We start from the raw sequence: 23,570 nt of genomic DNA on the forward strand, positions 1-23,570 counted from the left end.
CGAGTTACTGACAGTGGCATGCTCTTTTACAAAGATACAATTACGTAACTTGATTTATTATGTGTTATTTATATTGTGAAATAAAATTATTTATAACATACTATACAATGTTGTATTATATACAAATGTTTACTTCTCATTATTCCGCTATCTTTATGCCTCCCTCTTTCTTTGTTTTTTGTAAAGGTGACAACAGTTCAAGCTTTTTGTTGAACACAGAACACCAGCAGTTTCCAGGTTTCCACTTCCTTCCATCGCTTTCCTTCCCCTATGATTGTACACAAGAGTACAAACTGGTGCGAAAAAGTTGGTCAGTTCAAGAAGTGGTTGTTTTCTTTTGCTTGGGGAGGGGTCTTCTATCCAACATGCAGACTGTTACATATATCACACCCGTATTACGTTATTTGCGATTAAAAATGTTCCCTCTGTTTGCTCGCGACAGGTCAAATAAGACCGTCTGGCTTGCTGATCTCCACATTCCTGGCATATTCATCCATCCAGCTGCGGAGAGAGAGAGAGAGAGAGAGAGAGAGAGAGAGAGAGAGAGAGAGAGAGAGAGAGAGAGAGAGAGAGAGAGAGAGAGAGAGAGAGGAAGTCTATTGGAAATTTGCTTCAAATCAGCTGGACAACTGAACATGGCTTACAACAGAACTGAGCAGATTTTAAAACGAAACTTAAAAGGAAAACCACGCAATTCAAAGTTCGTTCTGTACCGTACTGTTTTTTTTTTTTTTTTTTTTTTTTTTAATGTTTTCTTTTTTTTTAAGAATTACACTATCAGGATACTGACAACTTCTATGAAAAAATTAGTTCTGAAGGATATGATGCTACAAAAATTACCAGTAGGAGTTGTTTCCTGCTAGTTTAGAGATTTAAAGTAGCACAAGGGGAGTCAACGGGAAGTGATGAGGCTGTTCGAACATTCATAACGTGTTAAAAATTCATACTTAAAAAATAGATCGTGTATATACATATTTAAATTAAGTTATTTTCTTTTCTTTTGTTAATTTTTTTTCCTTCTGAGTGCCACGTTTGAAATTGCGTCTGCACTTAGTTATCCATTCGGCAACTTACTGCAGAACGTCAGCATTTAACTTCAGTGAACTTCAAAACAGAAACAAGAAAGAGAGCCATCAGATTGCTTACAAGCTGCAAAAACACGACGAGTGTTAACCTGGAAGCCACGTTTTGTCCACATATCACTTGAGGGAGTAATCCGCTCCACCTCCAGCATGCTGGACTGAAGTAGGATGGCATCTGCAGTGTTTGAAGGCACTTCTCTGGTGAACATGTTCGTCAAGGATTGCTGGGTCAATGGGATCCGGAGGCTTATCATAAGCAAAAAAGGAGACGAGGAGGAATTCTTTGAGATCAGGACAGAGTGGTCTGACAGAAACATTTTATACTTACACAGGAGTTATTCGGACCTGGGGAGGCTTTTTAAGAGGCTACTGGAATCCTTCCCTGAAGATCGAAATGATCTTTCACAATCACCCCTATTAGAAGGTTTGTATGTTGCTTCAGTATACTCTTTCATTTAAATCCCATCTGTTTGTATTATACTGGTAGGATCTACAGAGCTGTTATTGACTGACCTGTGTTACATTTTTTTTTATATAACAGTTTAACTTCTTAAATAATTTTTTTTATTATAAAATCGGAGAACAATTAATTATCTTAATTAAATAGGTGCAAAGGTACATTACCATATTTGAACATGTATTTACGGTATTGTACAAGAACATTACACTCGTTTTTGTTTACAGTTTTATAATAATTTTGCCAGTAAATATGGACATATTGAACTCCAATATATATTCAGATAAAAAAAAAAAAAGTAGTTGCATTTGATCCGTTTTTCGAAATACTATTGGTGCCGCACTGTATAGGAATTGAAGTACGTGGCAGTATTCATTTTTTTCTAATATAAAGTTACAGTACTTTCTTTAATAATTTACACTGCTGCGCTTTTCTGTAACTTGACGCCAAGCCGTCTCAAATAATTATTCTTCCACCAAACTTGTTTTTTTTTTTTTTTTTTTTTTCTAAACAAATACCTTGCCTCGCGAATTCAGAATGACTGTCGCGTGGCACTATTATTGCAACTCACACATCTCAGTGTTATTGCAACTCATAAACTGTCGTTTTGTTTTACCGTTATATCTGCTTTACTGCCTTGCTTCCCTGTGTAACTGTAGACCTGCCGCGCCCTCACCTGTCTCACATTAGAATTTATACTCAAACTGCTGTTATACTTTATTAGCTATGTTTTTAGTCCATGTCCTCCGCCACTGATACTGCTACTTCAGCTTTTGACTGCAAGAAACCGTTATCTTAAAAATTATTTTACTTCATATATATATATCAGCAAATACAGGACAGTCTGTCTTGTGTTTATTTTAATTGTCCCAGTGAAGCCAGTGTTCCAGACATCCAGTTCATATGAGTATGGTATTCCTTGTCCTCGTGACCCAAGATATAGAAGGGGCAAGATTAATAAGGACACATACTGGTATCAGTTTTATGTAATTCATTGAGGTAAATGCTCATATCAGAATCTGGGGATGCAGATCTGGCTTAGTCTTTCCATCCGGGCTAAATTGAATTGATTTCCAATAACATTTTTGCATGCCAAAAACTGAAAAATCAAGATAACTACATATTTGATGATTTATAATTAGAAACGTTTGTATTTATTCACAATCTATCCAGTAAAATAATGTTTTGGTGAAGAGCTCAGATTTGTAACCGGTATTGTACATACTGTGGCTGTATGTCTGATTATCTTTTTCATAGTAGCGATATTTTTCATTTTCAGTCTTGGCTAGGGGTGCTTAAGAGACTGTCATACTGATATTACATCCATTAATAAGTACACATTCCAGTTCAGATGTTTTGTAAAGTGTAATGGTTTGTTTGCAAAGTAAACTTACACTGAACAAAAATATAAATGCAACATGCAACATTTTCAAAGATTTTACTGAGTTGCAGTTCATGTAAGGAAATCAGTCAATTGAAATAAATTCATTAGGCCTTAATCTATGGATTTCACATGACTAGGAATACAGATATGCATCTGTTGGTCACAGATACCTTAAAACAAAAGGTAGGGGCGTGGATCAGAAAACCAGTCAGTATCTGGTGTGACCACCATTTGTCTCATGCAGCGCAACACATCTCCTTCACATAGGGTTGATCAAGCTGTTGATTGTGGCCAGTGGAATGTTGTCCCACTCCTCGTCAATGGCTGTGTGAAGTTGCTGGATATTGGCGGGAAGTGGAACACGCTGTTGTACACGTCGATCCAGAGCATCCCAAACATGCTCAATGGGTGACATGTCTGATGAGTATGCAGGCCATGGAAGAACTGGGACATTTTCAGCTTCCAGGAATTGTGCACAGATCCTTGCGACATGGGGCCGTGCATTATCATGCTGAAACATGAGGTGATGGCGGCGGATGAATGGCACAACAATGGGCCTCAGGATCTCGTCACGGTATCTCTGTGCATTCAAATTGCCATCGATAAAATGCAATTGTGTTTGTTGTCCGTAGCTTATGCCTGCCCATACCATAACCCCACCGCCACCATGGGGCTCTCTGTTCACAACATTGACATCAGCAAACCGCTCGTCCACACGACGCCATACACGCTGTCTGCCATCTTCCCGGTACAGTTGAAACCGGGATTCATCCGTGAAGAGCACACTTCTCCAGCGTGCCAGTGGCCATTGAAGGTAAGCATTTGCCCACTGAAGTCAGTTACAAAGCCGAACTGCAGTCAGGTCAAGATCCTGGTGAGGACGATGAGCATGCAGATGAGCTTCCCTGAGATGGTTTCTGACAGCAGATATTCTTCGGTTGTGCAAACACACAGTTTCATCAGGTGTCCGAGTGGCTGGTCTCAGACGATCCCGCAGGTGAAGAAGCCAGATGTGGAGGTCCGTGGTTACACGTGGTCTGCGGTTGTGAGGCCGGTTGGACGTACTGCCAAATTCTCTAAAACGACGTTGGAGGCGGCTTATGGTAGAGAAATGAACATTCAGTTCTCTGGCAACAGCTCTGGTGGACATTCCTGCAGTCAGCATGCCAATTGCACGCTCCCTCAAAACTTGAGACATCTGTGGCATTGTGTTGTGTGACAAAACTGCACATTTTAGAGTGGCCTTTTGTTGTCCCCAGCACACGGTTCACTGGTGTAATGAGCATGCTGTGTAATCAGCTTCTTGATATGCCACACCTGTCAGGTGGATGGATTATCTTGGCAAAGAAGAAATGCTTACTAACAGGGATGTAAACAAATTTGTGCACAAAATTTGAGAGAAATAAGCTTTTTGTGCATATGGAAAATTTCTGGGATCTTTTATTTCAGCTCATGAAACAAGGGACCAACACTTTACATGTTGTGTTTATATTTTTGTTAAGTGTAGATCTGGGTAGTGACCACCAGAACTAATTTGGCTTAGTTGCTGACTGGGTTCAAACGAGATCTAGATTTCTGTAATAGTACTAAAACAACCTCTCCAGAGACTTCTACTGTAGTCAAAACATTTTTATATGTTTCTTTTAGTATACATAGTGTACCATTGAGAGGTTATATAGTTATCATTGTTTTCTTTGTTTATTTTTAAGTAAGTTACCTTTAGTGATGTTAAGTAGACACAAATAATGTATTTGGTGCAAAGCCAAATTAAATCTTATAAACCATTTCGAGTGTATCATACATGGCCAACTAAAAAGCTAAATTACAGAGTCCTAAATCCTATTTATAGTCAGTAAACCATTAAGGGTTGTAGCCAATGTCATATTCCATCTGTATATAATGAACTATTAGTACACTCCTTAGCTGGACAATGTTGATTGGACTATCTTCCAATTTTGAAACAGCTTTATTGATTAGCTTTCTTGTTTTGTGTTAAGCACTCATTAAAAGCAAATGAGCCAGTCAGAGCACAATGGTTAGGGTTAATCTAGTCAAAGTTGTTATCTGTTGCAAATCAAAATCATTAGCCTTGAATAGATATTACACACAAGTCAATATCTACAGCATCTATCTTCATAGGTGCATACCTGTATTTATACACAAACACTCACAGTGCTTGCAGTTTTAGTTATGTTGAAAACTTTTGGGTACAGCATCTGAATTAGAACGGATGAAGTGAAGTAATGTCAAAAAATACTTATTGCTCCTTTTTTTTTAAATAAACATTTTATTATTATAAACAATAAAATGAGGCACAAACATCAGTTTGTTTTGAAGTTGTTTAAATATACATTTGCTTGAATTTTTTGACGTTCATATGTTGCTTCATAATTTCAAATGCGTGTTTTTACGCATTGAAGTATTTGTATTTGAAAAAGTTTTGAAAATAATTTTTACATAGTACATATCTTCATCTCCCGTATGAAATTTGCATTGAAAAGATATTTTCAGGCATCACTGTTTATATTTTTTATAAAGAACACTGCAGTTCACTAGTTTTTTAAACAATACATTATAACAATGCCAAATAGAATGTGATCATACTTTAAATATTGTAAACAATGTAGTTGTGTGCGTTGTAGAGCAATCAAGATGGCAAAGTATCTTGCTTGCTTCTGGAAACTGCATGTAAAAAAAAACTCCTTCTTTGGTTACTTGGAGCCCTAGCTTAGCTAAAAGTTTCCGTTTGTCATTTAAAACAATCAAACGCCACCTGACTCAACTGTCCAGTTCTTGTTACTCACATAATGATGTCAGGCATGTGAGGGATAATAGTTAAACTCTGAACTGTATTGCCTCAGATGTAGCAACGTACAACAGAGGGTTAGAGGCTTGGTCCACATGGTGATATAGCTACATCATTAATCACCTTTATAATCTTGCACTGTTCTCATGTTGTCAGGGCGTGCTTGGGAATTTGCATTGCAGTTTCACATATTTTCAAATGGCTATGCTCTGTAACGCATGCTTTGACATGTTTTTTTTTTTTTTTTTTTTACCATTCTTTTAGTAAACTTATACTAAATGCTTTCACTTTGCTGTATCTTTGCTGTCTTTTTCCACCTAGTTTGAAATGTGGCACTAGGGTTGAGAGCTAGTCTATTTAAAGAACATTGAGTTCCCTATTCATGAACCACATTGTATTTTGTGGGGTTGACTGACATTTTAATAATATGCTAAAACAGTTTAAGGTAGCTTTAAAACCATGCATGATATGGACAACTCTACAGTTACAGTGCTACTGTTGAATACAACACTGATTACCTGAGGAACACGTCCATCAAAGAGTTGTTAGATGCCCCTGTGGAAATGTGGCCTGCTGTTTTCGATGTTATAATCAGTTGGCATAAACTTACATGTGTTAGCTACAGTTCAATATATGACTCATATGATCCCTCAACTGCCTTCAACAATATATTTTTTTTAAAAGTGGTAATTTAAAAAAATATATTGTTGAAGGCCACAGGTTAAAAGCAATATATTTCTGGTTCTTATTCAAAATATTAGTATTTTGAAATCCTGTGGGGAGAAACTAGTGCCCGAACACACGTGATTTCACCGACCCACCCCCAACCACTCGCCACACCTCCCACCCAACCGCTACACTATCTAACAATGACCCTATTCTTAAATCTGTTCTTAACCCTACTGCAATTATCCTGTTCTTTCATCAGTCATGCTTTCCAGACATAACCCTAAGTGTGCCTGTTAGTCATTGTAAGCTATAGCCTTAACATTTATTACTTCCAGTTTCTTAAACATTGAAAGCCTTATGATTTACTGAAACGTAGCTATTTCACTGAAGTAAAATTATTGCTTAAGAAAAGGGTGTAGTGATTGTTCAAATCTAAACAAAATTGTATAATGAATTTTGGTTTTATATGTGACTTGTTACCAGTACCTCCATATATTATGACCTAATCCTGTTAGTTAAATCTGAACTCTGAAGATATTTAAAGTAGATTATCTAATGTTTGGCTGCTACTAGATAAGTGGCTTGTGAACAGACAAAGGAGTTTTTTCTTGGCTCAGTGTGGTTCTTGTTGCAAGTGTCCTGTTCCTATGGAGATATTTGTCTCTAAATACTAGCTTCAACACATTGGCCTATATGTTCCATTACCAATAGAAATACATATTCAGATCTGTATGCAAAGTAATTTTCTTTGTCACAATGCTACTTGCAAGCTCAGTGTGAGATACAAAGCATTGGTTTCTAGAAAAGTATTTTTAAAAACTGTCATACTGCACCCCCCCTATAACCAAACTATACCCAAACAACAATTAAATAGTTTAATAACTATTATTTAGACATTCTCACATTGTTTGCTTCACATTTTGTACCAATATTATGCCGTTTCTACATTACAAAAATGGCATATGGCAGCAAACGCTTTGAAAATACATCATAAAGTGTCCACTCTCTGTTGCTTTTTGTAGCATTATAAAAGTTCACCATGTTACACGCAAAGCAAAGTATGGTAAATTATGGTAAAACCCTGTAAAGAATAGGAAAAGCAATTAATCACAGGTAATCACACACAAATAAACACATACATGCACTATTACCAACTTAATTGTGCTGTTAAATAGCTTGATAAATTATTCAATTATTTAATTAGCTTAATGTTTACTTTAACTTTGGTTAATGCATGTGTATGGTGTCCAAACTATCAGTATAATTTGAAATAATTAACACTTTACTGCAAACTTTTTTTTTTTTTTTTAACACAATTGAAGCTAGCTATAATATATAAACAAAATGGGTATAGAAACTTAACTGACTGAATAGTTTTTTGGTGCAACGGTATATTTCACTGTCATGCTTTGTGTAAAGTCATAGAATCTGACAATGTAGGATGAGAGAAACATGAGTGCTAATGGACCCAGAATTCCGGTACACTAATTTGTCACATGGTGATTCAAGTGTTCTATTTTGACTTCCCTTGTATCCATTAGTCAGAGCTTTCCACTGTGAGGAACTGCTCTGATCCCATTTTATTACCAACAAAAACATTTAAAAGGCAACCGCGTTGTACATGAACATCGTTTGTTTTTTTTTACTTCAGTAAGAAACTATTTTATATAACTGCCTTGTTTTCCATATTTTAAATTATTTGTGTACTGCTGGCCAGTAAACTTTTTACTCTGATTTGTAGGTTAATAAAGGACATTTATTGAAATAGACTTAAAAACTCTTTTGAAGCAAATGAACAGGAAAGTGTTCTGAAAGGAATATAGCAATTTTCACAGTATATGAAACCATGAAACTTACACAAAGGTACAATTTTTGAAAATGTTTCTTCATGCATGTTTTTCTCACAGTTTTGCAAAGCCTTACGAAAAGGTTTAAACTGTTTAACTACTGTAAAAGCAGATTAACCTTTTTTGCAATCCTTTGCGAATGATATATTTTTATTTGGACAGGTGATGACATTAAAAAAAAAAAAAAAAAAAAAAAAGTGTTGCGCTTAGCTTTATTGTTTGGCTCCATATACCTGACCTGGCAGATTGCGCTCTTTGGTGGTGAGGAAGTTCTTGGCTTCTCAGTTTGCCTGCAAAGTTACCAAGTGCTAATTGTGCCAAAGTGTATAATTGTTTCATGAAATCTAGATTTGTATGCTGGCCTCCAAGACGTGTCCAAAATGCTGGACATTGAATTAGGTGGTCTATTTGGTGTAATGAGCCTCACGATAAGAAATAGAACTTACTATTTTCATTTTCAGCAATGCATGGCATATGTTTCTCTTTAAAATATTTATTTCTGCTTTTTAAATAACAGTACAAATTAAGAGGAGCTTCATATTATTTTACCATCTTTTGACTAACAACGGGCCAATATTGTAATTGTTTCAGGTCTTGTCAAGATCAAGGAGGCTCAGGACATTGAAGCAAGATTAAACGAAGTCGAGAGACATCTGAAAAATACAATAAACATGCCTGGGAAGGTAGGTCGTTGCAGTAAAGCAGAAACAGTATTTGTTATAAGCAAGGAAAAACAAATGTGACTAATTGTTGTCTCTTTCTGTCCAGTATTCAAGGTCTGAAGTGGTACTTACTTTTTTTGAACGGTCACCATTAGACCAAGTATTGAAAAATGACAATGTTCACAAGATTCAGCCTTGCTTTCAAAGCCCAGTAACAATATCAGGTAAGCCTTTTATATTATCACTAGTTCTCTAACTGATAGCACTTGAGATGACAAATACTTATACAGTAACAGTATCTATAAGACCTCATAGTTAAACATATTGCCTCCTGGGGCCAGACTGCCACAGCTACATGCACATGTGTTTTGAGTGGCAGTTCAGAGAGGGTCTTATAGTTAAATAGAAGGTTGTAATCTAATTTTGTCTTCATAGTATCAATGACTATTTCTGACAAATCGGCCACATTATGTTTGCACCCTTTTCTTTAATGTTAATATTATAAATAAAACAATGCAGAACTGATACTACTTTAACATTATAAAAATACAAAAAAATAAAAAATAATAATAATATTGTGCAAACTGGTGCAAACCAAACAAAAAAAAAAGTAACGCCATATATTCTTTTTGGAAAATATGGTGTAAAACCTAACCAATAAACTGATATTCTGCATTTCTAATAAAAAAAAAAAGAAATCCAGAATATTATATGTGAAACTCCTAACTTGTTAAACATGTTAAACAATGTGTTTTGTTTTTTGCTTTTTTTCTAAATTCACAGAAATCATGAGGTCAAATGGATTTTGTTTAGCCAACACAGAGACAATAGTCTTTGACCATAAGATACCCAGCGGAAAAGAGCGACACTTGTCAACGGATTCCTCAGAACATCTGTGAGTAAACTAAGCTTGTCAAGAACTGAATGGCTATGAGAGAGTTAAAAAGTAGAATCCACCAATGCCTGGATTACATAAAACTGACCACTTTAGCCATGAAGAGTAAAAGTGAGACGTCAAAAGCAGTCAATATGATGGGGGGCCACCCCCAAAGGGAGTTAGCGTTTTTGCTGGGTGGTAAACGTGTTCACCACACAGTGTTTCTTCTGTCGTATTTACTATTCCTGATACCACACAGCAAATGGGATATACCACGCAGTGGATATACCAATGTCTATCCTGCTGTCAGTGTCATTCTACAACAGCTCCCACCGGATACTCAGGACAGGCTAGCAAGGGCAAAGTACTGTATGATTTGGATTGGTTTCATTGTTGTCCTTTAAAGCGTCTGGTAGTGATGTTTTACATGACAGAGTATACAACCAGTCCAGCAGTAAAATGAAGAGCCCTTCTTTCCAGTGTCCTTTCCCAGTGTGAAGGAGCCGTAGCCGCATGTCCTTTCAATGTAATTCTTGACCGTACATCTACGTGTCCTAAGGCTGTGAAAAACAACCTTGTCACCGCACCTTGTTGGACTATTTTGGTCAACTTGACAAAAAAAAAAAAAAAAAAAAGCAGAAAAGTGACAATGACATTTAATTTCCTATAAGTTTGATGGTTAATGTGCAGCCACAATCTACAGTTAACACACAGTAAAAAGGGAAAAATACAGTCCTCTAGTGGCTGAGCCCCAAAGTGAGAGATTTCACTTGGTGACAGGCCCTGATGCCTGAAGCAGTAGAGCTCCCCTAGTGGCAGCTTAAAAAATAGATTTGTATTGGGATGGGCATAAGAAACCTTTGCAAAATGTTTGCAGGAACAGAGCCATAATGAGACTTCCTTCCTTGGGTGTATACATTTGGCAAGCTGAAAGAAAAATAGTTTACTTAAATAAAGCTTACTAATGCTCAAATTCTGGAGCATGGTAATGGCTAGAAAATTAGTTTAGACGTCTACACTGTCATCAAGTCACAAGCAGCAAAAAGCTGCTTGCTTCTGCTTACTAATACCTCTCTGGCAATAACTGTCTCCATCATCAGTTAAATGTAGTAAGAACAGCGTTGTTGGGGGCCACAGGTAATATATTAAGCAAGCATTTAAAATTCCACAGTTTTTTGCACATTCTTAAATCACTAAGGAGTAGATATACTAAAGTTTTGTGGCTGTTGCAAACAAGTCAGAAGTCTAGGGTGAAATGTACTAAACAAGCGCAATGCTTTTAGCGACTTTTTAGGGAATGCTTTGCAGTTTTTATTTGCAGTTCAGCCTTAGATTAATCTATAGTTATGGGCGTTCCTGCATAAATTTGCAAAAAGGGGGTGGAGATGGTGCAAATGAGGGATCTCAAATATTACAATGAGATGTACTAAATGTGCTGGCAATTGCGACGCTTACAACTGCATGAATTTGTTAAGAACTTTTGAAAGCATGTTTTAAATAGTCTCAATTGTTGCCTGCATTTCCCAGTGTGCTTTTTTCGTGCATTGCCAGTTGTGCTCAATACATTTTTTGAAGCAGACACCCGAATACCTATTTTTCAATACTTACAAGCATTGAAAACAAATTTCTTTGACATTTCTGGTTTCCCCAACATGTTGGGAGCAATAGACTGCACACATGTGCCGCTAACACTTCCAGGTCATTCTGAACATCTGTATAGGAATAGGAAACACCTATTCTATTAATATGCAGGTGGTTTGTAATTGTGCACAATTTAGCACTGTACCACTGACTAACTGACTAATAAAAACTGGCAGTATACATTTGACTTATAGGCTACTCATGATAATACAAATCAGTGGTTGTGAAAGCAGTGTGGGGAATTCACTAACCGGCGAGAATGAAACACCACTGGGGTGCACTAACATATTTTTACCTGCAGAGGGCATTCTTATCTGTGGCCTGAATAACGAAACAGTTCAAGTGCACACGCACATGCTGAAAATAATATTCAATAACAAAAGACAAAAGGTGTTCCGTATCCTCCTCTGTTCAATGCAGCTCCGGTCTTATTTGTACATAACTATTCCCTTGCTATAACTCTCGTGGTTGCCCAGACTTCCCCAACTACTTCTAAACGTCCCACTCGAGACATTAAAATTTATGGGGGCTCCAGGGTGGCACTCTGCGTGGAGTGCAGGATGCGCCCTATAGTCTGGACGTTGTCGATTCGATCCAAGCTATTCCTTTGCCGGGGGAAAGGGCTAGGTCGGCCAGTGTGTCCTCGGTTCGTCGCGTACCAGCGACCCCTGTTGTCTGGCCCGGCGCCTGCGGACTTGCATGTAAGATGCCCAGAGCTGCGCTGTCCTATTTCCGTGCAATGATTTATAAATTTCAATATAACACTATAAATGTATGTGTGTGTTTTATTGTAGTTTTTAAAACCCGACACCTCCTTATGTTGGACAAACATATTCTTTTTCACGAGGGGCTACTGTATGATTATAAAAAGCTTTTTGATAGAAACACATTTTTTATTTTAAGGTGAAGGTGGGGGCCCCACTATAGAATCTGATGGGATTAAACTGCCTTTCATTATTTATTCGAAAAAATGGCGCACGACTCTCGCAGTGCTAGAGATCTCATTAAGATTATGCAACAGATATCTAAATTAGTAGACATCTGTTTGCTCTTAGTACATACAACAAAATGTGTACTTTGCAAATTGTGGTATGTTTGTGCTGCGAATGGCCCATCTACACCTGAATCTTGACTGAAACCGTTCCTATTCATGTGGGTCACAGATGCTTCAGATTGTAGGTTGGTTAAAGTGACATATACATAAATGCAGTTGGAGATGGTACGGCTGGTTCCACCATGTTTCTATTAATGGCAGCTTCACCAGAGTTGTTCAATGCTGTATTTCATACAGTATCTTTTCTTTTCTTTTTCTTTTTTTTTTTATAAAGATAAAGCTTTTAAAGATATAGAAAAGCATCATGGGTAAAACACAGTAATGCAGAGTGTGCTTTTAGCCAGACAGGTTTAGAAGCAGTTACTTTACCCACTTGCAGTTTGCTTTAAAGGTTCACATGTAGAGCAGACTTGTAGAGGCTAATATAAAACGCTAAAAGGCCAACACGCTATGGCTTCAATCGCCCACAATGGGTAGCCGCTGCACATTGTTCCAGTGGAAACAGGTTTGTCATTTCCAGTGTTGTCCAACAATCCTTCTGTCATGAACTGCATGCATGGAGCCCTGCTTTCCGTTGCTGGTTTTCTGAAACCAATGTCATTCCAGAAACACCCGGGTTGATTGTCTTGACTGTTAACAACTGTGGTGACAAAAGACACTGTAGCACAAGTACCCACTATCATGCCCTTTATGAAATCACTTCTTCATCTTTTTCATTATTGTTTCTGAATCAGTTGACCACATACATTTTTTGTACATTGCAGATTCTCTAATTGTGCTTACATTGTTCTGATGACAAGCCAGTGCAGTTTCATATCCATACCAGGCTTTACAATGCAGAAGTGGCTATTACTCAGATGGGGCAGGAGACACTCACAATAAAGGGAACAAACTTGACATTGTACAGCCAAAGCTTTAGATAAGCAGAGTACTGTATGTTTGATGGATTGAAAAAAATATTAATTACATATGATATTTAAATGTATGCTTATCACTTTGGCTGCACAGTTTGAGTTTGCTGTTATCAAGCTTCTTGTACTTTGTTGGTTCTCAGCGTCTCAATGGTCTATTGTAAATATACTGCATGCAAAAGCTAATTGAAACCTGCTTGGGAATAGCCAGAATCATGTGACCAATAATTTGGGTTTTCATAAAAAATTTTTTTTTTTTAAATGTACAATTAAATCCACTGAATACGCTCACTTACTTGGGAAGTAAGAGCATAAGTCTAAAATCAAGAAGGAGATCTGTAGGACGTGTTTGGATTTGTGTGTCAGCCAATTAAAAACCCATTAGAATCATACGATATCCAATGAATTTTAAAGGAAAGGTAGTTTTCGTGATAATATTTTAGTGATTTTTTTTGCATATCTCTCAATTGCTGTTTCCTTGCAGGTTTGAGAATGGGAGCGACAATTCCCCAGATTTGGACAACAGTGACGAAGACCCGGAGGCATACGTTACCAATCTGTCCTACTACCACCTAGTCCCTTTTGAGACTGATATTCTGGAGTGAACCTGCGGTTGGATAAAGCTGGAATCAGATAGACAGGAGTTTTTAATGTTCTGCCTGTAATACTTTTGGATTTCCATTCTTGGTATAACAATTATGAGGAATGCAAACACAAGAAGGCATCCATTCAGAAGGCTAAGTTGTTGTCATAGTACACCCACTGTTTATTTTCAGCCCTGGAATTTAGCAAGAGCAGCCAGCTTCCTAAACTCTCCTCACAAGGAGCCAGTGCAACTTAGTGTTTACAGCTGTGACGTGGAGCCAGTATAACATGGATTAATTTCCCGGCTCTGTTATTATGCACTTGTTTGGATAACAAGAGAGGACCCCATCTTGTTTACAGAATTCAAAGGAAAGTCTTCTGTGCTTCAATTTACAATTAATAACCCTGTGTTCATTGATACTCCATCTTGGTAAATGATAAAGAATGGTGAAAGTCAAAGAGCTGCTGTGTTGTTCTAAGACAGATATTGTACTCCATAAACTACAAGAACTAAGCTTTTGTGAGAGCACACATTTTGCACCAGTTGTTCTTAAGGGGTTGTTTTCTGTTAGTATTTACAGAAATTACTGGTATTATTGTGACTGGGAACTAGAAAAGATACCAGTATGTGCTACTGTTGCTTCTGAACCATCTTGAACGTTTACCACAAGCTTAAACTGGTGTTAACCATTGCTGGAAATTCTAACAAGGTTGTAATGTTCAACCTGAATAGTGCCACACGTAAAGGTACTTGGTAAGCTTGAGCTATAGGCATTTCCCTTTCAAAGCAGTAAAAACTGCTTGGTAATGCTTTACACATGCATGGGATTGATTTATAATTACAGTAGTGTTCAGTCTAGAGAGCTAAATTAAATCAGGCCACTATTATATCATTATAACTATTTAAAATAAATGCAGCTTTTCTATTGGCATTTCTATTTCAACTGGAAATTACAAATGGTGTATTGAAATGCTTCAGTATCATTTAATGCATCTGTTTTGTATAGACGATAATAACAGTTAGCACATATACAGCTATGGCGAAAGGCTTTGCATTAGCCTGTAGAATTCTGGTTCATAAAGTCGACTAGAACTAGAACCTGCTGAATAATGTTATGTTAACATATTGAATTATACACCACTTTGTAGTTTTCCATATATTTAAGGAAAAACTGACAAGAATTGAAAAAACGTGACATTTCAAAATCTAACATAATACTGTACTACTATTACAGCTTCCAATAGACTTTTGCCATCTCATTTAGTGGTTTCTTTGATTACACAATGTGTAATAAAAAATCTAAATCATTTTCATATAGTTTAATTTTTAAAAAAAAATTTTGTGTCTATCCTAAAATTCTAGGTAATGCAAAACTTTTGGTCATAGCTGTACACGTTATTGTAATTACTAAATTAAATTGTATTTTAGATGGAATAATAATAAATAAAGAGGACATGGATCTGCCTTCTACATTCAGTCCGCACAAATATCTTGTGTTTTTCTTGGTTTAACTGAGGAGTTTACTTTGTTTTCCTTCCCGAACAAAGTGATGAAAATCTGAAAATCTGTGGTTCAGTAAGCTGAGCCCAGAAAAAAAAAAAATATGCCTGGGATCTCAACTATTTTGTTAAACTCTGTGTGAAATTGTTATCCAGTGAAACCAAACAGTTTTACTGACCTGACACCCAGCCGTACCAGTGTAATTACATAACTGTATTTCGCAAAGGCGGAATCTCCATTATTACACAGCGCTGAATTGTTTATCTAGCAATTCGTGTTCTGACGATCTTCAAAAAGCAGCCCTTTAATGCTGGCACACAATCTGTTACATCCAACAGGGGGGTTCTCTTAGTGGTGAACAGTTTGGAAGGATATATATTTCTATACAGTACAGTATTTGTACTCTTTTGCGGAAATGCTCAAATGCAATATCTAATGTCAGTGAATGTAATGAAACCACAATTCACTAATAAAAGTGATCCCCAAATTGAAGTTCCAAAAGTAATAGTTAAACAAGTGGTCTACCCAAGCAGCGCGGATGTGCAGCTTAACAGAAGAAATACACACAAAACAAAAACAAAATAATCTGCCACGTTTTGCCTGGCTAGTTTGGATTAAACATGTTATGCCGAACAGGGTAACAGTAGCTAGGATTACATTTTAATTCAAGTGCCCCTAAACAGTTAAAAACACTGTGATACAGATACTCTGTGTTCCATTAAACTGCTTAAGAAGATTTGTTATGGTTTTTTTAGTGCTTATTGAAAGCAGCTATAATGAAGAGATAGCATTACCTTAATTTAAATTTAATCCCAGACAGTATTTTGTAAATAGATAAGAAAGATCTAAACATTATTGTTATGATGTTCCTTTTGAGATACTATGAAAGTAAAAAAAAAATTGCTCAAATATTAACAAATTTGCAGTATGATGAATTAATAATGTAATAAATTATTGATTTGTTTGCCATGCATTCTCCAAGTTGTAATTACAGCTGTTAAAGAGTGTCAAACATATCTATCTATCTATCTATCTATCTATCTATCTATCTATCTATCTATCTATCTATCTATCTATCTATATATATATATATATATATATATATATATATATATATATAGATAGATAGATAGATATATATAGATATATATATATATATATATATATATATATATATATATATATATATATATATACACACACACACATACATACATACATACATACACACGCACACAACAAACAATGAGCTGTTAAACGTTGCATTTAATGATGTGTATACAACCATGTTAAATGTAAAGCCCAAGCATACATATTTACAGTATTATTGAACCATTTGGATACCATTATAATAACAATGTGTTGCTCTAGCAGGACCATTAGAAGACCACTGGATTACCAGTAAAGGCAATGTAATGGATCTGGAATAAAGTGATCTTGACATATATCACACAAATGTACTGATATGGAACCATGCTAGTGAAATTGGTGTATTGGTCCATAACATTGTGTACCATTTGTATGTGAAAATATGAAAATGTTTCTGCTGTGGTACCATTCTACACATGGCAGCTGCCCTTGTGCTACCACTGTCCTGTTGTACAGAACCACTACATTTCCACTGTACATACCCTTTGAAGATCATTAGGCAAGGTTATAAATACCAAATTCAATCCAGACATCTTGCTTTACAACTGTTTGCTAAACTTCATTGAATACCTATGGAAAATACTCAAGCAAACATAACACACCAGTACTATGTAGCAGAAAGCTGATTATTTAACACTGAAGTCCAGAGATTGAACTTATTTCTACCAACAAATATGAATGCATTTTATTGACGACGCTTCTATCACAGTGATACAGGTGTTTTAATATTGTACAATTCCAGATGTACAGGGTTTTCTAGAGAATTACTTTTTATGACTTTTAAAGTAATGTAATTAAATCCTATAACATACATTCATCTCACTTTTTATATTTTATTTTGGTAGACGTTTGTAGTCATGTTTGAAGTAAGCTCAGCATCCACACTGCTTAAAATGTAGTCATGTAGTTGATTGTAAGGGTTTTTCACAGGGATTAATAATGTAAGGATAGTTTAACATTAAGGATCTGGTATCCTTTACAGTTGTGTTTGCATTCTGGTTTATTCAGGACAGTACACAATATGCGTCCTTGTATAGGGGCCTTTATAATTCAGGCTGGTTTGTACTCTTCTCTGTATAACACAGCACAATGTACCAATCAGTATTTTAAAATATTTATGAAAACAATTGTAATTTTTACTGAAATAAGGGACTTGGACAATTACGATGGACTTCGCAGTGTGCCCATGCCCATGCAGTGTTGCTTCACTAGAGGGGGCTGTCCCTACAGGATCTCTTATAGTTCCTCTAAATGTATGTATTAACTGTTTACTTGTAAGCTTTTGTAAATAGTAAATTATTGAGATCTAAAAATAAATGTTTTATATAATAATTTTCAAATTTATTAGACAGACTTAAAACAACAGTGTTGCTTGCATTAGACCATGCGTTCCCGGAAAATTTCAAATGGCTGTTATTTTTCTTTTTATTGTTATTTTTATTAAAGTTTAATTAAAGGAAATGGCAAGAATAAAGTAATAATGATAACACATCTGTATTCTCCATTGCTTCTTTATTTCTTATTTTCTCTGGCTGCTTCATTGACGTTCAAGAGGTAGCGTAAGAAAGTCTTCCTGCGTCTCTTAAGCAGAGACTTGACATTTTGTGTGGTCAGCCTTTCTAATACTGAGACCTCACACCTTATTTCACTTGTGAACCCATTCTTCTATAGGTGAAAGGCATGATCGTGCATTAGCTCGATGTGACATCAATGCACCTGATGTTTGATCGTATTTTACAACAATTATACATTCAAAGCAGAGTTAAGTCCTATTGGGAATTGGACTAAGATATGGGGAATATGGAAGGTGAATGTATACATATATAGTTTTGGTGTGAAGGTTTCTTTTAAAAGACTAATGAATGTTTTTGTGGAAAACCTACATGCAATCAATTCTGCTGAAGACACATCCAGTGTACATGGAGATAACAGTATTACAGAGTCGATAACATCTGAGGCAAGGTCGTGCACATCACTAGACTAGATGCTCCCTGCGGTTATAGTGTATTTCCTTTTTAAAGGTCTTGAATTTTTATTTTGAAAAGTCAGTTTTGTATCAACCGAATCAGTCTGGCTTCTGTTGCTTTGAACCCTATCCAGATTGTACTGATAACTTTGTGTCAGTGCACTGTAACAAACATTATGTTTTCTTTCAGTTGTCTCTGTATATTGTTGTGCTGTTCTGGTATATAAAAGTGTCAAGCACGGAAAAGCATTATTTGAAAAATCACTATCACTACCGGAGCATAAAGTTATATTTACCAATAGAGGGCGCTGGCAATCCATAATAGAGCTGATCTCTGGTGCTGTGCAATAGGGTGCATTTAATTATTTAACATAAGGGCTTGACAAAGGGGAATATCAGCAGTAAGCTTTTATAGTCACCTTCTTGTGAAGGAATGGGTATTTTGTGTAATTAAATAGACAATTAATGAATGAAAGTTGATTTATTATTTCAGTTGTGCTGTGAATACCCACATGTTGAAATATTGTATATGAGACAGAATCATAGATGAATTATTAATAAATAAATTAAACATTTTCAGAGTTAAGTTAGAAAATCTATTATATTTAATGATATCAATAGCAGTGTCCCTGGGCGACACCAACCAGATTAATAGAGATTAAAGGGCGGAAACATCTGGTTCCCCCTTCCACCTCATTTATGAAAAAATTAGCTGGGGAAAACAAATCTATATTTGGGATAAACAAAATTATATTTTAAAAATCCTAATCATTCCTTTATGGTGTTATTGTCCTTTAGTCAAGTAGAATTTTTATGATGATTTTTACTAACTTTAAACATCAACATGTGTGATGTGTTGTGTTGCACAGACAGCAGGAGTCTCTACTGTATTTTTCTCCATACTGTTTGTTGGTATAGATGTACTGTAGTCATTTACTATGTATTCCCTACTTGTGTTGCCATGACAATGGGGTTCATATAACTGGTAATAACATTCTCTACATGACAGCAGGGATTTTCATTAAAGATTAGTGCATCAAATATTTATGTTCTGAATATTTTTTAGGGGGGTACCTTTACACTTATTAACAGCCAACAGATAATCTATATTACCAGATTAGACAAGACATTTTAAAAAGTCACTTTCATGGGGCATGCCTAAAATAACCAGTTTAAACAATTTAGGGATTTGAAACCCTGATGACCAATTTATTTTTGTACCACTGCAAGGAAAATCTTTTCCCAATTGATAGAGGACAGTGCAAAACAAATAAAAACATGCTTTGGATCTACCTTAAAGAAGTAGTTAATAAATACTGCAAAGCAAGACGTGTCTATATGTTTCAAAGGGGAAGAATCTAAAGAAAAACCTGTTTACACTTCTTCTATTCCAAATGGACACATTAGGTGTTCAAATATATTCAGAATTAAATTATTAATTGTAAGTCAGCCTCAAAAAGCACTGCTTTATCCTAGTGCTTTATGAAAAAATGTAAATTGGCATGTTCCACAATAATTTGACACTGCAATATCATATAAATCATTGGTGTCTATTAACATTCTACCATATCATAGTTTTGCCTTCTGGGGAAAGCTCGTCTTCTTTACATTCTTGTTATATAGGAATACAGGTCAAAGGTGTCCCTGATAATACAAACTAGCTTCAGGGGGTGTTTGCAGAGGGTGGAGAGCATAGTGATGAAGAACATGTGTGTTGGTCAGCATACAAATACTGTGCTCAACATACTGTAAGTTACTGGTTACTTAACAAAATCAATGGGCCGTTTTCATTAAAAAAAATTGAATGTTTCGATCAGCATAATATTTCAAGATATCAAGTTTGTATTTTATATACCCCAGGATTTTCCTAAAATGCTGGGGGTATATAAATTAAGTGATAAAGACAGCTACAGTCAAGTGAAATGTGGACTGAGAAATGTGAGCTTCCCCAAATAGCTGCTTCAATGCAGCTTGATGCAACTGAACAAGCAGTCCTGCTATTCAGTCTCAGGCTTCTGTCAAGCAGAGCTGCTCCCGAATACATCTGAGTTGACACCTAAACTCAGATGTATTCAAACATTTGTCCCCATTCTGTTTCGTGACTGATAATAATAATAATACTAATAATAATAATAATAATAATAATAATAATAATAATAATAATAATAATAATAATAATAACTAAACAATCCCAAATCTAGAACCCTTAAAACCCTTGCAATAAATCCATATTCTACAGTTTAATCTTTGGATATGATAAACTAAAATCAGTGTTTCCAAATTAACTAGGAATTCTCCGATTCAATTTCAGCCTTCAGTATATTTACAGGCCCTCCCACTCTCAATCAGCTATGTACGGTTACCTTTAATATGCTTTTAGCGAAGGGCTAGTGTAAATCTCTCCGGAGCCTGACTCTGAGAAAGCCAATCTCATTTTCAGTACATGATGCAACGATGACCCTGGTCTCAGCACAAACCTCATTAAAAAGCTGTAGGTCGAATCCAATTGCAGACAGAATTACGGTGCAGTCTTGCAAATTATAATGTGTCCATTACTGAGGCTAGGTGATTTTGAGTGTTGTCATTGAGCTGTCCAGTAGCACAAGCTATCAGGACAAGTTACCACTTATCTGATAAAGAAACCTAGGCAGCAGGTTTTTGCTTATATTAGGCATATTTAATATTACTTACAAACAAGGTTGGGGTACTGAATGTATCTTGAAATCAATAAAGAATTTTTGTGGTGTGTATTTAATACATTGGAAATAAATGATTATTTAAATGTATCAAACCATCTTCAATTACAATGCACTAGATGCCAGGGTAGCTATAATGGTATGGACCTTTAGTGTACTTTAATATCACGGTGAGAATATTTTAAAATTGAACTGAAACGCATTTCTTATCTTTTGCTGTCAGGAACAGTTTACAATATTTGACTAGCACCAGGGAACCTCATGCACTGTAGCGGCAGCAATATAAAATTCTGCCACCAGTAGATATGTTTTATTAATTTATTTTTTCTATTCCTTAGCAACCATAGATGATGAATGTTTCTCATTGGGTCTGGAGTGCTCACATGACCCACACACACTCATCCACATATACAGGAGGAAAGGTTTGTGTCGTGTGGGAAGTTATGAGAGGGGGGGGGGGGGGGGGGGGGGGGCTTGATTAGGCCAGGGTTTAATAATTTAACACCTGTAGGTTCTCTGGTGCTAAACTTTCAAAACCGTTTAGCACCAATTTTCAAAACGATTTACACCCTTGTTTGCGAGTGGTCCTTTTACATTTTATTCCAGTAGATACACAATACAGGTACAGTATTACTTTAGAAATTCATGAAACCTTCCTGTAAGTGGGCACAACATAAATGGATCCATAACTAAATCAGTTTCAAGGTAAAGCTAACTCAAGCTAATGCCTTTATCTTTACCCCAGTATCCATGTGCACTACAATATGTTTAGCTGTGTATTTACTAAATGTTAACCATTTGCATGTACATTTCTATCAGGTTACTGTAGAGTAGGACAACTACTACATTTGTGTCATGGCCACAGAAGTTCACTAACCAGGAGAAACACAGATACTACTCCGGTTAATGATTACACATCAATTGCCCTGAATAACTACTCAAAAACGGGGGCCAGGGTCTGAAATATATTCAGCAGTTTCACAGAAACATCTTCAAATGAACTTGAACCGATGCATCTTCAGTATGAGGAGAGAGGTTTAGTGGGAGCAGTAAACTACAGCATGATCAGCAGTACTTCAGATCACTGTGTTGTTGATCACAGTATAGGTGCTGGCTTGTGCAAACCATACTGGAGTATGTTTGTATGGCACCTGTTGTACCAACGAATGCATGGGATGTGAATGTTTAGACCTTTAACCGCAGTTGAAACGGAGAGAGTGGACATTGCTGAAACGGTGCTGTAATCAGAAATGTTCATGTGCTGAAGTTGCACAAATTATTTTTCAGCCTGCATTTTGTAGGCTAGTCAGCAACCAATGCTTAAGACATTGAACAACTTGAGTGCTTCTTAGTTATGACTTCTTAACATTTGCGTAACACTGGTTGGTCTTGGCTGTGAAAGCATACTTAATATATGGTGCTAAGGTGCAGTATTACCCTTACTGGCATGTATTCCCATGTGGGAAACCAATATGGATTTACAATACAATTCACATTTATAATGTACATATATCATCATCATCATCTTCACCCTTTTTTCAATTCACTGCTAGATGGCCTCTCCAATATTCTTCCACAAAAGCCTGTCTGCTGTGACCCTAAAATTAAGTTGTGTTTTATCCTCTGGGGGTTGTAGGGGTTACACACAAACGCCAGTGTCCCTCATTAACAGACAACCCTCTTTGTCACTAATGTCTTTGGGATGAGGGGCACCACAATTATCAAAAACTGCGCACATGTTATCACTTCAAAGAGAAGCTTGAATGTATTATTTTACCATATTCTTGTTTACCTTCTATGTACTGTTAACAAATGCTTAGTGGTTTGCATGTATTAGTTACGTTTTGAATTTCAACTCAACCTTTTCAACTTGTAGAGGATCACTTATCCATTAAGTGTGCTGTAACTGAGTATATGGGCTGCCTTGCTGATGTGTAAGTCTATCACAAAGGTATTAACATCATACAAACTGGGCACGATCATATGCACTCTTGATGAGAACTGAAAAAGAAACTTAATGTATACAAATGTAGAGATGTGACTATTCTAAATATTGAAAACTTCTCTTCAGTATGAGTGAATACAATTACTTAGAATATTGGTCTCTGCTTGCAGACAAACCATCTTTGCATTATGTGTTTACTACTGTAATCTCTATACATCTTTGCAAACTGTGTATTCACGTTGTTCAACATGACAGTAAGATTGCCTATTATTCATATTCATACTGGTATATGGAACATGGTCCAGTGCTGCATAATTACTTAACATACTTGGATGAAG

The 23,570-nt window shown here is 36.2% G+C and overlaps 1 protein-coding gene across 1 annotated transcript; it reads left to right on the forward strand.

Annotated features, from left to right (window-relative positions):
- Positions 1-586: 586 nt before the first annotated feature.
- Positions 587-15,315, forward strand: LOC121313043 (PX domain-containing protein 1-like). The gene is made up of 5 exons (XM_041245166.1): positions 587-1,506; positions 8,837-8,928; positions 9,014-9,131; positions 9,691-9,802; positions 13,875-15,315. Exons 1-5 carry the CDS (start codon positions 1,251-1,253, stop codon positions 13,993-13,995), a joined length of 699 nt encoding a protein of 232 aa, XP_041101100.1. The 5' UTR covers positions 587-1,250; the 3' UTR covers positions 13,996-15,315.
- Positions 15,316-23,570: the final 8,255 nt, after the last annotated feature.

This window comes from Polyodon spathula, chromosome 3 (assembly GCF_017654505.1).
Source record: "Polyodon spathula isolate WHYD16114869_AA chromosome 3, ASM1765450v1, whole genome shotgun sequence".
NCBI classification, from domain to species: Eukaryota; Metazoa; Chordata; class Actinopteri; order Acipenseriformes; family Polyodontidae; genus Polyodon; species Polyodon spathula.